The 16,146-nt window shown below is 33.2% G+C and overlaps 1 protein-coding gene across 1 annotated transcript in view; it reads left to right on the top strand.

The window, feature by feature from the left end:
- The window catches only part of LOC149480836 (ski oncogene-like), a 68,580-nt gene extending 52,693 nt beyond the window's left edge, over nt 1-15,887 (top strand). The window contains exon 2 of the mRNA XM_089705754.1: nt 10,697-15,887. Coding sequence (XP_089561880.1) covers nt 10,697-11,209 — 513 coding nt within the window. The 3' untranslated portion in view covers nt 11,210-15,887. The remainder of the gene's footprint in view (nt 1-10,696) is intronic.
- Nucleotides 15,888-16,146: the final 259 nt, after the last annotated feature.

Genomic DNA, 16,146 nt, shown 5'->3' with positions numbered 1-16,146 from the left:
TTTCTTACATGTGGGCTGATTTTTTTCATATGAAACTTTGATCCACAGCAAGACATTATTTTATAATTTGTATTTCCTGCCTAGAGAATTTAACGGCCTTCTTGTCCAATATTTTATCAATAGCATACTTTTCCTTCCGATTCTTAACTTTTTCATGGCGTTTTTTAATAGCATTTACTGGATTTACTGGATTGCCGTCCGTATTTTTAGACTTTTTTCGTTTTTCTCTGTTGCATTGTTTTTAATACGTCTCGTATGTCTTGTTAACTGTTTGTAATTGTTACTTCAATTTTATATAATCTGTAAATAACTGCGATATGTTTCTCTTAACTTGCTTGCTGCTCAGCTAGCGTGAGAAGCATTTTAAGGGCGTTAATAGCGGCAGAATATCCTGTAACAATATTTTCAAGGTTACATTTAATTATATATGATTTATTTACATATAACAACTCAAAATTACTTTAGGAAACCGATTATTAAGAAAAAAAAAATATTACAAATATAAAATTTCAAACAAAAGTTAAAGAATACATGCTTACTCAACTCTGTTACCATGAGCTAAGTAACAGAATGATGATAACAGAGTTGTAAATTTTACATTCTAAAAGACATAAATCATAGAATAATGCATTTAGTTATTTTTTTATTTCAAATTGAGCATAATTACCCCTTAAACAACAAATTGAACGTAAAATAATAGAAAAAAACGGTTTTACTTACGTTAATAAGGAGGTAACAATGTTGATGCGGAATAAAAACACGCGGCACGTTCAACGCCATGCGGTCGACTGAAATTCAGTCTACCCCTCCCCCCGACATAACGAACGACCACAATGGCTGCAGAAACCTTGCTCAAACTAATAGAAAGTCGAAAACAGCGCCACCTCTATTTTGAGTAATTATTTATTTAGTAACATAGTAGAGCACACGATTCTAAACACTACGTGGGACAAAGTTAAAAAAATTTTTATAAAATAAATTTTAGCACTGATCGGTTTTAAAATCTACTCTTAGAAATATTTACAATATTCTGTTTATAGTGATATTTTAATTGATGTGGGTTGGTATATTGGAAATTATAGTTATTTTATATTTTCTGTAACGAAGTGCTACTTGGGACAGGTCAAATTTGTATGGAAAACCCTTCTGTTACCAGAAAAAACCACAATGTTACTTTAAAAAATAAAATAAAAAATGAAAAATAGGCCTTTATTTTATTAACATATTATTAGTAATGCGAATAAGTTTGTATTTGCTGTAAGTTTTGAGTGACAGTTTACTTTTTAATGGTATAGAAGTAAAAAAGTTTTGAGGGACAAGTTTACCTGCGCAAAATTTGACAATGACCCAAATATATCCTTTACCAAAATATTTAAATAATAAAAAATAGGGTTAATACGTAGGCCACACTGAAAGTTTTGCGTAACTAATAAATAAAACAATTTATTTGTCTGATATTATATTTACTACTTTTTAAAGTATTCTCCGTTACATTTAAAACACTTTTTAATCCGTTCAAACCATTTCTGGAAACATGAGGACGATTGGTCCGAGGGTATGTTTTCTGCGTGCTGTTTGAAAGCAATCACGGCCTCTTCTGGCCACGTAAATGTCGAACCACTCATTGATTCATAGATTTTTGGGAAAAGGAAGAAATCGCAAGGTGCTAGGTTGGGATTGCGTGCGGCATGAGTCACGTGCTCTATGTTTTCAGAAGCCAAAAATGACTTTGTTTTGTTCGCAGTGTGCGCCGAAGCACTGTCGTGGTGCAACAAGATGCGACTTCTAGGTCGCTTTTCTCTTTTTTTTTTTTAAACCATGGGGCAAACAAATAGTGGTGTACCACTCGGCATTAACAGTCTTTTGTTACTCAAGTGGATAGTGCAGACAGGATTCGTCTTAGAGAAAAATAATGCAATCATTTGTTTGCCGACCCTTCTCGCCTGCCTCAATTTGGTTGGTTTGCTGTCGCTTTCAAACACCCACAAAGAATATTGGTGTTTTCTTTCTGGAATAAAACCATGTATTCATATTTCATATCCTGTCACGATATTATACACGGCATTAGAATGTGCGTAATTGTACTTTAATAGCATTTCTTAACACCAATCCTCTCGATGTCGTTTTTGTTCTGGAGTGAGTTGGGAGCGATCCACCGGCAACCAAGCTTCCTAACTTTGAAATGTTCATGTAAAATTTTCTGAATTTGGCTCATACCAATCCCCAAATGTCCTCGAATCTCCTAATAAGTGATATGGCAATTTTCTTAAATTAGTCGTCTGACGGTAGCCATATTTTCCTCCGTGATCGCAGTTGAGGGTCGACCTTCACGAATTTCATCATGGAGAGAAACACGGCCGCGATGAAATTCAGCATATCAATGCCTTACAGTGCTCAAATGAGGTGCTTCCCTCCCAAAAGTATTTTGAAGGCGAGCAGTGCAAGCTTTCGGAGAAAACGAACTTCTAAAATCATCAAAAATCATCGCCCTAAAATTGTTTCGTGTTAGTTTCGTTTTTGCTAGGGACAACGAACTTCAACTTGAGATAAAAAAAATTGACAAGCTCTTTCCGCCAAATTTTTTTTCCCTCAATTTATGAGACTTCATATGTTAAAAAAATATAACATTCGAAATTCAAACATTTATGGGTGGCCAGAAACGCAAAACTTTTAGTGTGCACTAGGTAAACATAAATAACGGTTTTTTCAAAAGCAAGAGCATTCAAACGCATTGAAAAAGCTTGTTATTTTGAAATCTCAAACAGATATTTAAATTTTATTTATTCGAAAAGATTAGTACGCTTTTTAGCATGTTTTTAGGTTTTGTCCGTCGTTTTTGGGCATGTAACAAGTACTTTATAAGTCTTGTCTTGATAAGGGCAGTGGGTGGGATGTTAGAAAGTTGAACATGTCAGATAAATAGGTACATTTAACCGACCTCAAAAAGGGAGGTTGTCGTTTTGACATGTAAGTATGTGTTATAACTGCATTTTATTTTATAAGTATTAAAGTATTTATGTTATTTATGTTTCAATTACTTATTATTACTTTTCTAAATTTCCTTCAACTTATGATAATGTGTGACCACAGTGTGTGACAGTTTTTGTATCAAAAACCATCTTCAAAAAAAACCGGCCAAGTGCGAGTCGGGCTCGCGCACAAAGGGTTCCGTAGCAGCAAATATAATAAATTACAGTTAAATCAACCTATCTCAAAAACTATAAGAGATACTTTGATCAAACCAAAAATCGTTGAAAGAGTTAATTAGCATGCATCACCTCTATTTTTTTTAGAATTTTATACCCCGTAGTTATAAAAATAGAGGGGGGGGGACATACTTTTTACGACTTTGAGAGCTGATATCTCAAAAACCGTTCACTTTAAGAAAAATGTTTTTTAGAAAACTTTATATCATTTTAAAAGACCTTTCCATTGATACCCCACACGGGTATGTACATCGAAAAAAAAAATTTCATCCCTCAGTTACATGTATGGGGGGCCCCACCCCCAATTCTTTTTTTTACTATTTAGTGTCATATTTTTGTAGCGGTTCATACAACACATATTCCCATCAAATTTCATCACTGTAGTACTTATAGTTTCCGAGTAAATCGGCTGTGACAGACGGACAGACGGACAGACGGACAGACGGACATGACGAAACTATAAGGGTTCCGTTTTTGCCATTTTGGCTACGGAACCCTAAAAATGTTCAAAAACTAATAAAACCTTTGGAATTCTCGGAATTTTGTTTATATATTAATCGTAACATTTTCTATAAATATATAGGATCTACTTATCAGTATTTGATCAGCATTTTCCATACATCACGAGTAGATATATATATGTATTCAATAATTGGTTCTGAAAGCATTACATACCCTTTGAGTGATTCGCAGAAAATTCGAGGTCGTGGGAATTTCGCGGGTAGAAATTGGTGGAAATATCATATTTCACATGTAATTAAATGAACGTACGTAGAATTGAGTAAAAGGTAACATTTAGGGTGAAAATTATGTAAAAAGAAATCTGAATTTGGTTTGGTAAATTTCTTTCCGTGTATGTGTGTGAACTTTGATGATATAATCATAGGGATATTAAATATTTATACATATAATATACCTTTAACATTTTTTTAAGTAAGTACATATTATATGATGTAAAATTGTAATAGTAGAGAGATACGTGCAATAAAAACCTTGTTTTTAAACTAGCTCCAACCCGCGGCTTCAATCATATTGTGTCCGCATGAAGAATACACTAAAGATCTAAATTCTAGACGATAATCTACATCTATGCCATACTTCAATCAGTTTACATGAACCTTCTACATAAGGACTTTCGCTGTTATACTAGTAATAACTAATAAGTAGCCCTATATGTATATCATAGTATACCTACTGAGTACTGGTTTGTCAGAGTTTGTATGTTCTAATTTGTAATTTAAATCCGGTTCAACCCGGATAGAGCCGCTTATAAAAAGGGATTTCAATAATATACGATCAAGCAATGCATAAGTATTATTATAACTATTATAAGCAATACAATGCTGTTTCACAACTCAGACTTGTTTTCAAACGCTCCATAATTCATGTGAAGCTGCCTCATTGATTGCTAAAACTACTACGTCCAGGGCCGGATTTGTATCCGGGTTCTTTTTAAATAAAACAAAAAATTATGAGGCTTTCATTCATGTTTAGGATTAGTTCGTCTTTCTCTAGGAATATTATGTGGTCTTAGTAAATGTTATTTCTTAAGTAGTGTAGGCATTTCTGTTTTATAGAATTAAATTAGTTTAAAGTGAAACTTTTATTACATCGTCGAAAAACTTTTTGGTCTGTGTAGCGCATGTCGCGTGACGGTCGGCTGCCGAGTAGGTATAAAGCAGTGTTCGGAAAGTTTCACCTTTACCGTGGTTTCATAAAACCACACAACATTTTTTTTCATACTTTAGTTCCAATCGATGCGAAAACTTCGCGCGCATTAGCGCATTTTAAGTTCTGTTAGAATTTAGATAGTATTTTTGAACAGAAGTTTAAAATCTTAATACACGGACAAAAAGTAACGAGAACTTGCATTAAGCATAAAATAGTAAATTTACATTTTTAGTCTTCCTACTGAAATAAAAAGCGAATATACAAAACCTTTTACGAAATTGCGGGGAAAGAGATTCGAAGATAACCATAAATAAGTAATAAATTCCAACTCACTCCCATCCATTGACAAATCACAAATTAAATTTATGAATCGACACGTAAGCCAGCCCCTCTTGTGCCAAGAGGCATTGAAATTCCCCTTCGGAGATAGTAAAGAAAAACCCACTGAATTTTGGCAAAATTTCAAGCGCTAAACAATTGCTTAGCTCGCGTGAAATCCGGCACTGAATTCCCTTGTGTTTGCGAATTTGTATCTTAATTCCATTCAGTAAAGCAGAACGTTGAATGAACTAAATTTGTACGTCTAATTCGAGCGGCGAACTCTAGCGAGAGTGTACACTATATGTATGTGAATAGAATCGATTTTCGCGTGGGACGTCTGTGACCTTGGCGCCAGGGGGTGTTGGGGTACGTCGGCTTTCGTAATAGATATTTATATAGCTCGTAGTAAAGGGCCGGCCGGGCAGATAGTGTAATGGATTTTAAGTAATTTTGCTGTTCTATATAATAAATTAATTTGAGTAATGTTCTTTGGCAGTTCTTATAAGCGAATTATATTCCCCCAGAGGAGGAAAGAAAATTGTTTTCGTTTTAAGTTCTGTGTTTAACGATGACTGGGGTTCCTGTTAAAAACATTAAATGCTCCTGTTTTCAGCTACCTCATCAATTTTACTCAAATAAATAGGCTGTATTAATTTGTATCCAGCTGTTATTTATTTATGTAAAATAGTTTCTATAGGTTTAAATTTACACATAAATAACCGTTCAAAAGAATTAATAAGTATAGACTAACTACACGTTCGACCAGTTAATTACCGTATGTTAATACTTAATGCCCTTTATATTCAAACACATGTAAGACTAGTAACTACTGCCAAGGTTCGTTTTCCTTCTAATGTTATTAACAAATTAGGCAGTAATAATCGGGCTTTAACAATGGAAACCTGGCAAGGACTTATCCGATTTAAGGCTATTATGATTTGCTTCGCCAATTTACACAATCTTCAGTTGAGAGGATCAATATTTTTTACGATGCCCGAAATTTGAGCCAATTTAATAGGCAACATTTGACGTCTATCAATTTTATCTTCATAGGGTGGTAACCTGCTTAAAAACATCGATTAAAGCGAATTAATCGATACGGACTTGAAACATTTGTCAATCGAACTTGAAACACATGTCAATAATTTATGATGATTTTTATTCCCAAGTAATCAATGCATTCGATTCTAGGTGTCAGATTTCGATTTTTAGAGTAACGTCTCTGGTATTTAAAAAGAAAAAAGGTTTATTGACACAAAATTGTAGGGACGTCAGTTCTTTAAATAAGAAAATGTTTATTATGTTTAGAATGGTTTATCAGTAAAATCAAATCCTAAAATTAGTTGCATCGGTCATTATTATTATAAATATGTAATCGTAATTGAAAAAAGTTAAGCAAATGTGCAGTTACAACAAAACGAAATATCATGTTATTCTATGTCGTCGTTACTAGGTTACGTTGTTGAATTTTGTTGAACTGTCAAATGTTGCCTATTAAAATGGCTCTACTATAGTTATTACATAATAATATATTGGAATATGTTTATTGAAATAGAACATAATTGAACAGTCATATAATAAGGGTCTTACCACAGACTAATAATAATACACTACGTGTCTTACTAATAAAATGTTACCCATTCGCTTTGCAATGGATTAGTTATTGCAATAACCTGTCTTGTTTTTATGATTGACGTTTCAAGTGAGCAAGAGCAGGACACAGCTATGGTAGAAATGGTAGAAATTTATCCATTGTTTAACTTTTTATTAGTAAGGCCGTATGTCTATAAGATCTTTTGACACCAATTTGACACGATTTATGTGTAGCACATCTTGAAGGCTTATTGCAACGGCAACGATACCTACAATTTACAAACATGATACAAATGTGTCCAAATTCGTATGTAATAATATCAACATCATATCATAAATTAAAGAGGTATAAAAACAAGGGTAACTTATTATTGATTACTGAATTATTCCAAAAATAACGTAATATATAATTCTAAGTTCCCACAAGAAGAAATGAATATAACATGGCGTACGTTCATCATTTTATTTCGTACATAATTATGTGCAATAGATAAATCGTGTTCTTGAATATTTATTTTGCCTTAGAAACCAAGATCTATAACTATGATAATATTATGTGAGGAATATAAATAGTGTTTCTGTTTTGAATACGATTACTAAGTAGGTACTATATTATAATGAATAATAAGGTTATGTACATAAAGGCATCATCTAATTCACCATATGCTATTGGGAGCAAGAATAAATCTGGTCCTGAAAGCATTTTACAATTCATAATAATCTGCAATAATAAGAAGGACCTATTTTTGACACCAACAAGGCACTTGTAAGAAGACCTAAATATTTTTCAACATTAACAAACTTATCTGAAGCAGCTGCATGTGGAAAATAATTTTATCTAAAAAGAAGTAAAAAAATATCGTTCAAAAATTACTATTGTCCGCCCTTGGCAACGAGTTTCCTACTTCGATTACGAGTGAAAAACGTAACAAAAGGGGACTTTTAAAAATCGTCGTGAAATACAGAACGGTATTCTCATTAGTGTACTTTGCTGAGCATTATGCGCTGTTAACAATGGCTGTTCTCCTACACTGACTATATATATATCTACTACATATAAATAACTACTATCTAATAATTGTATTGCATCAATAGACATCGATATGGGAAGAAATTCCATTATAGTATTTGTTCGTCGTATATTTAGGTTATTTGTACAATTTTGACATTCGCGCCAATATCGAACTGTCAAAATTAATGACTGCTATTTTAACTAATGGAGAATAGTTTAGCATATATTTTGATTGTTAATGGTTATCTTTATTGTCTCTATTGTGGTCTCTGTATAAATATTTACATTTTATGAATATAAAAAAATAGTCCGCTCAACCCAAGATCCATCGACAACAGAGACCATAACTAGCAGACGACACGTGCGTTCGCACAGAGTCGCTAAATTATTCACAAGTGGGTCGTCTACACCACTCCGGCGCGACCTCTGACCCACCTTCCCTTGCGACTGGCAACATCGCAATGTGCATTTTATGCTACGTGTTTTTTAATACCGAAATGTGCATTTAGTGGGAGATTTTATTGATACCTATTTAAATATATATAACAATGAAACCCGAATCGCGTTGTCACGTCATCACGTGTGAACGGCTGAACCGATTTCGATAATTCTTTTTTTATTATATTCCTTGAAGTACGAGGATGGTTCTTATGTAGAGAAAACGTCAATATGTACCACGGGCGAAGCCGGGGCGGACCGCTAATTCGATATGAAATCACAATTTAAAAATTATCAGAAATGTTTTATAATGTATGAATATTATTATCTGGTGTTCATAACTTATCAAAGTCGTATAAATTTGGCTAATGGACCGAAGGATAACCTCTCAAAAAACTGGATACTCGTATTTACTTTTTATCTTAAATTATTATTAAAGATTAGATATGTTAGTTTTATGTGGTTTTATTTACATTAATTCACCAGACTATAACTTATCAGGACCCACCACTTAACTTATTATTGAATAATTCGCGAATGTATGAGATTCTTTTGTATAAAAAATAGATCGCATCATATGTCCAACAATTACAAATTTCGTTCACTCATCACTTTTTAATTTAACCTCCATGACATTAACTATGAAAGTGTTGCCGCCACTAAAATAGAGATTCCTTTACACGCAAAAGCAGCTATCGATCGGTGTTTTCGTATTAGCAACACGGCTTGCGTCAGGGTGAGCTTGTCTGGGGGTCGTCTGTGCGGCCCCGACCTACGACCTACATAGCTCACCCCACGTCTGCCTCCCTCAGCTTACGTAATGTTGTGAATGTGAATACCTTTCGCGATTATGATGCATCGCACTTCCTTTAAAGTTTATTACCTACATATTTACTTTGCGGTTTTTCAGTTTAAAATGATTTTAACTGTATACCTACGCTTATATTATTGACATACTTTATTGGAGCTGGTTGAACTTTGGCACAGATAGTTTCATATAGATAGATAGCCGGGTTCCACGCGTGTAGCCGTGATCTATTTTCACTTGGGTTTTATGTAGCAGTTACCACCTAGAATCTAGATGATAAGTTTTGTAAATATGCTTGCGTTACTTACGAGAATAGCAAATGCTTTAAATTATCAAGTAGGTTTACTAGAAAGTCATGGTGGTAGAGTCTCTAAAATTCGTTAAAGTTTTCCACATAAAGTACTACTTTACGAAAACTTTTACTTTGTTCCGTTTGAGAAAACATACCGAAATCGACTTTCTTTGATTTTTGCATAAGTTAAGTACGTGATACAATTATTATGCCAACGATGCCAACGTTGTGGGAGGTTATATCCAGACATTTTCAGATACTTAACCGTTATCAATAGCTATTGCGGTCGCGCCATTGTTTTTGTTTTCCATAGATAAAGTCACGCCACCATTGTAGATAATTATTAATGTCAACTGTCAACAAGTAAAAAAAAACGCCATTTTCCTTGCTTATGACATCACTTATGAATTATGATAGCAATTTTTTGTTTTTTTTTTTACCTTATGGACATTCTAATTTCTATTAGAGATAAAAATACCCAAATTAGCGTATTGCGGCGAACTTTAGGAAAATATTTTCATTTTAAATCCGCCTGTGAACTATAGATTCACATTTGTTGGCTAGGCGTAGAAGGCGTGGTTCCAAGATGCTTAGTAATGGGCAATTTAATCTCCTTTTCTTATGTTTAAATATAATAGAAATAAGTACATTTCAGAGAGATGGTTTAAACGAGTATGTCATTAATTAGGCTGGAGATTATATTTATTAAGTTAGTCTGTAGAAAGGAATATCAAAATGAAAACATTCAATTTTCATAATTAGATTTTTCTTTGTTCTTATAAAACTTAGCTAACAGTTTATACATATTTAATTACGCATTGTTTATTATTCATATTATAATATGAGTCTCATAAGTCATATCATTTCATAACTTTCCCTTCACTAAAACCGAGCCAAGAGGGTTGTTGAAATTTAAAGATAGTATTGACTTAATAATTCTCGTTCATTCGCAAAATGTCTAATGCTTTTAGTACATGATATTCCATGGTAAACAAGTTGTTTATGTCGCCGGTCAAGACTTTCATCTCGACAAGGAGATAAGCACGACCTCTTTGAGCATCCACGTCAAATTAAGATATTTACGACGTAGTCATCTAGAACTTTCCATTATGTGAGATGTTATCTCACTAAATCGATGCTTAGCCCGCTTGTTCGCAAGCTAATTTCTAGAGAATTCTATGATTTTGAATACCTATGGAATAGGTATATAATAATCGTTATCGTTATAAATCGTTTATAGTATGGCATACCGAAATGGTATGGATAGCACAAACTCTAAATTTTATTGTTCCCTATAGGATAAATCGGTTGTAGAATTTTCATCTTTTACTCAAATCATTTTTTCTCAATTTCAGGTGGTCGAGACGATCGTCTGTAAGCCAGAGCCGCCAGAGTCGCCGCCGAAGAAAGTAAGAAGCGAAGACTTCGGCTACGCGCTGTACCTCGACCCTTACGCCCACCTGCGCTGCAGGACCACGCCCGCCTTCCGACCCTGGGGCAAGAGGGAACCGGAGCTCCAACACCCGGAGAGAGTGGTCCGCTTGGCAGACTGCACGCGGTTCGAGCAAGACTTCCAACCGAACGTCGCCCTCAAACCTCTCACTCCGCCTGTCGACGATGTGACGTCATCGACCTCTCCGCCCCCGACCGATCCAGAACTGACCGCCAGGCTCCTCGACGCGGAAGCCAGACTGACTGAAAGAGAAAGAAGGCTCGACGAGCGGGAGTCAGAGCTGGCCCAGCGCGAAGCTCGACTGAACGAGCTTGAGAGGGAACTGGAGCGGCGCGAACGTGCAATAGCAGAGAAGAAGATGGAAGACAAAGCGGTCTCGCCGCCGCCGAGCGAGGCCGAGCCGCCGCCCTGTTGACCGACGCGAGTGATTATGAGGCTTGTGACTATGTGATGAACGCTTCGCGCTACAGAGTACAAAACGTTGAGGTGCTGAAACGCACGGCGCCACTGAGCGCCGTTCACCCTCTGCGACGTTAGTCTGTGACACTGTTTACTTAAAACCGAATGTCGGTTCAAATCTATATAATATCCGATAGCCATGTACATAAAGGAAGTACACTTTTTTGCGATTACGTTCTCTGTATACTGTTGTTTTCATATAATCTTTTCATGTGCCATTCTCAGGGTAATCCCGTTACCTTTCCGTAACCTCACTGCTTTTTTCAATAATAATAAAATACTCACGTAATGTAATAATAGTTTTAAAGTCTACAACCATAAGCATAATTTATACAGGGTTATTTTTAATATAACATTCTTATATACAAACTTTACATCTTTCCCATTCTTTTGTACATAGACTAGACTGCCAATATAGTTATTTTGTCGTACCTATTTAATATTTTAAGATTTCACACAAATAACTCTGTATAAAACCTCAGATATACCAAATAATTTTGAATTAACTCATTCATGACATGTATTAACTTACCTCTGGAAAGGTTGTACTGTTTTTTTATCTGTATTTTCTGGGAAGCTTAATAACAATCTTTCATAAATCCATAAAACGATAATATGTATATAGGACGCTTAAATTCCAATCCAAGATTAATTTATTGTAATTCAGGAAATAAATCAAACTTAAAATATTGCTGTACTGCTTATAATACGTGAACAATCACATTTGATCTTAGTATAATATATAGGATCGGCTTAATAAAATAAAAAATTGTTACGTTTATGTCCTGGCCGACAAAATTTATATATGAAGGGTAAATCCCGCATTCTACCTCATTGTAAATAAAATTATATTTGGCTAAATTAAGAAATTTAACGTAAGCATTTTTTCTTTACACGTATATAATTTTTTATTGTACTTTGGAGCAATAATTTAATCTGAAATCACTGCCTGACTTAAACCTAGGTAATGATTTTTCTGTCTATATAAAATTTATACTTTACTACTTGGTATATATTCGGTTAAATATCTCCCTTACATCACAATACATTGTTTAAAAGTTAGGCTTGTATCATCTACCCAATAAGTTTGCGTACAAGAAGAACTACTTTTTACGAATTTTGTGGTTTCTTAATATAATTTTTAAAATACGAAAGGTATCATGGCGAACAATTGCCGTTCATTTAAGATATATATCGGGTCTGGTCTATTGTTTCATGATTCACAAAATATGACTTCACTAATTTGAAAGATAATTTAATTTTATGAGAAATGGATTACAAGTTCATCATTCTCTAGTATGTTTCAATCTGGTCACAAGTTGTAATAAAATATCCAAATAAATGTACAATTCGATAAATTCTTGAATTGTTTTTTCCACTTGGATAGTTATTTGTGAGTCCTAAGTCGCGTATTTTGTTATTATAAGGGTTACCACGTGGAATTTTCCGATAATAGTCTAGAATTATGGCAATGACTAGACAAGGGCGATATGTAGGCGTAATGCAGTCGTTATAACTCTGTCGGATTAGAAATCACTGCAATCGTAAATGGCATTAAGAATTCATGGTACCTACGCAAACTATTGGGTAGTTGGATAGGCAAAGTATGCATTAACATTAGCCAGTAACAGAGCATTTTTTGTAAATAGTCGTGACTGAGGAGAGCGTTTTTTGTAAGACGACTCCCGTATTGAAAATATTATGTATGCCGTGTGATTTTCGTAGTTTACTTAAAAAGTTTAGACAATGGTTCGAACCAATAAACATTTTTTACCGTTCGGTATTTTTTTATATTTTGCGTTAATGGATTCCAATTTATTGGCTGGGCAACCCCACTTCTGTGCCTGGCACAGATAAAATAGTGAAATAAAATTTCACGGTCGAACTGTTTTGGCAAAGCTCAAAATATATGTAGACACTTGATGTTTTTTTCTTATACATTATTCTTTTTATAGCGACGAGTGCTATAACGTAGTTGTTACAATACAGTTTTTAGTTAAGGAGGTATCTCTAGTCAGAGACGTTTCGAGAAAAAAAAATATGAAAAAATTACCATTTACTTTTTATAGTATGTATGTATAAGTACCACAGGCGAGTGTTATAACTTATTTTAAAATTTAGAGTTAAATAGTAATGAACGTATGTACGTGTATTTAAATAGTGTGTATAATGAAACTTTTCTGTCAGTACCCATGTTAAACATATATTTTGGTGCTATGATGTTTTTGGCTTGGCTAACGTAGTTATTAAATGTAAATATAATATAATTTTAGTATTTATTGGCAACTATTTCGGTTCTAATTATCTATGGAACTTTTTTGAAAATGGAATTCTGTATATTTCTTTCATAGACTATGGCTTGGCCATTTTAATTGTATAAACACAGATAATGACTGATTTAATTACGAGTAATTAAATTGACATACTCGCAATTTTTCGACTGTGTTTACAAACTTAAAATACAGTGTAAACTCTATATAACGACACTCCATTTAACGTCAAACTCCGTATAACGTCAAGATTTCTCGACTTTGGTTGGTTTATATTGTTGTCTATACAATAATACACTCCATATAGCATCACGCTCACTCTAATTAACGACCACAATAAGACATAACCACTAGGAACTAGGACTAGGTTGTACTGACTAAGTTGCCGAAATCAATGAAAATGTAGTTGTTTACATTCTTTTTTACTGACATACCGAAGATTCTCAGAAATGCAGTCGTAGAAAAATAAAGAAAAAATTCTGCATGCCGAAGAAGATGGACGATCTGCCAAAAAATTGAAGAAACCTCAATATAAAGACCTTGATCAAGCGATGATAACATGGTTTCATAGGCAATGTCAAAATAATATACCTGTCTCTGGACCAATCATGCAATTTTCCCTTTCTCTCCATTTAACGACCACTCTCTATAACGTCGAAAAATGCACGGTCCCTTAAGTGACGTTATATAGAGTTTACACTGTATGTGTGTCTATGCTGTGTTTATATAATTGGCTGTTAAATATGTTAACGCTTTAATTCTTACAATAAGTTGTTGTAGTAATTGTATCGATGGAAAAGTTTCAAGTTTCTCTCACTGTCTGTTAGTGGAAATGGTGCTAAGTGAGGCCATGTACCTACACTTTATCCGACAAGGCTATTTTGGCAATTATCATAATACATAGAATGAAAAAGATGTATTTGTAAGTATGTAATAGTAAAAAGAAAAATTTTACATTCTACAATAATAGATTGTAGGTATTACATATTACAAAAAACTATGATTGCGAGTTTCTATTATTCATTTGAAATATGTGGAATTTCTAACATTAAAAAAATCTTACAATTTTAAGAATTGAGGAAATTACATAAATATGTATAAACTATAAAATTCTTAGATTTGGGTTCATAGTTTTAACTTTTATTGTAATGCCTCTATTTATTATTACTTACATCAAAATATAATCAGTATATACATACATACATACAAAATATTATCTATAATGATAGATTCTTTGGCATATTTTGGTCAAAATAGCCTTGACAATCCGCAATTAAATTGACATGAAATTGTTAAAGGATTGGAAAATATTGTTAGTGGCCAAGAATGTTTGCCCTTTAAAAATATTTTATTGTATTCCGTGAAAAAGAAGGTAAAGGACACTGCAAATATAAATATCGTATGATATGATAAGTAGGTACTTATGGCAAAAAATCAAAATCGTTAAATAATACTAATTGTGCATAATAATAATTCCAATAGACATCACAATATTATTTTTAGAATTGCCGCTATATTGAAAATATTCTTGCCATTCGTAAAAGTAAATAACGATTATTTCAATATTTTTTGTGTAAACGTAAAGTACATATTATACTTGATTAAAAAATAATTGCAAACATGTTTAATATTGACGATATTCTGTTAAAAAATACAAAATTTAAAATATTAAACAACTGTAGATATAGCTACTATAATGTACTATTTAGAATAATATTACCTTGTTTGCAGTTATTATTATACTAAACAATTTAACAGCATAATATCCCAATATTTTCAAGCCTATATTTAATTAATAAGGTTAATATATTATTTATTTCAAATTACGTAAACATCACAGGAAAAGACACAATTTATTATTTAAACTGCATCATATAGACAGTGAGAGTACAAAATATGTAAATATTGTTTTACAGAACTGTAATACATTGTAAAGGAATGCCAGGCTGTTACACTAAAGTATAAAATAAGGCGCAAATTTTTGTTTATATCTTTTATCGATATAACTAATATTATATTACATTTATAGACCTTTTATTATTTTTTTTAAATATCAATCTTGCTTTTATTATTTATTCTATTTTTATATGTGAAATCAATATATTTTTAAATATTGTTTAATAATTTCCATTCTATATTAAGTCACGAGAAGAAAATTGTTCCAAGAATCGTCAAAAAATGGCGCGCGTTTTTACTTTATTTAAACTCCGTAGATAAAAGATATGAACAAAATGCGCATGTAATAATTGGTGATTTGCCAGGGTATGATTTACTCCTGTGATCTCAATGTATGATTGTTAATACACTATGTATTCTTTGAAAAAGATGCCACCACTACAGTCGCAAAATAAAATATTTCAAGTTGATGACGGTTTTATTTCTCCCAAAATGTAGAATTCCCGCCCAGAGGCATCTTATAATTTGAATTTTTTTATTTCCACATCAGGATAACTAATCAGTGAATGAATTACCAACGCATGAGTGATTAACCGAGGTCATGGGTTCGAATCCCGAGCTCAAAAAAATTATCCGTAAAGAAGTCAAGATCAGTGAAAGCATTATGCCCGCAAAGGGACCTTACTTTTTAATATGATTTTAACAATCGTACTTTTCTTTCTAGAAA

Source organism: Colias philodice, chromosome 17 (genome assembly GCF_061535455.1).
Source record: "Colias philodice isolate Cphi_HAF_F1 chromosome 17, ilColPhil1 Martin Lab GWU primary, whole genome shotgun sequence".
Lineage (NCBI taxonomy): Eukaryota > Metazoa > Arthropoda > Insecta > Lepidoptera > Pieridae > Colias > Colias philodice.
This window is presented reverse-complemented; position numbering and strand designations above follow the sequence as displayed.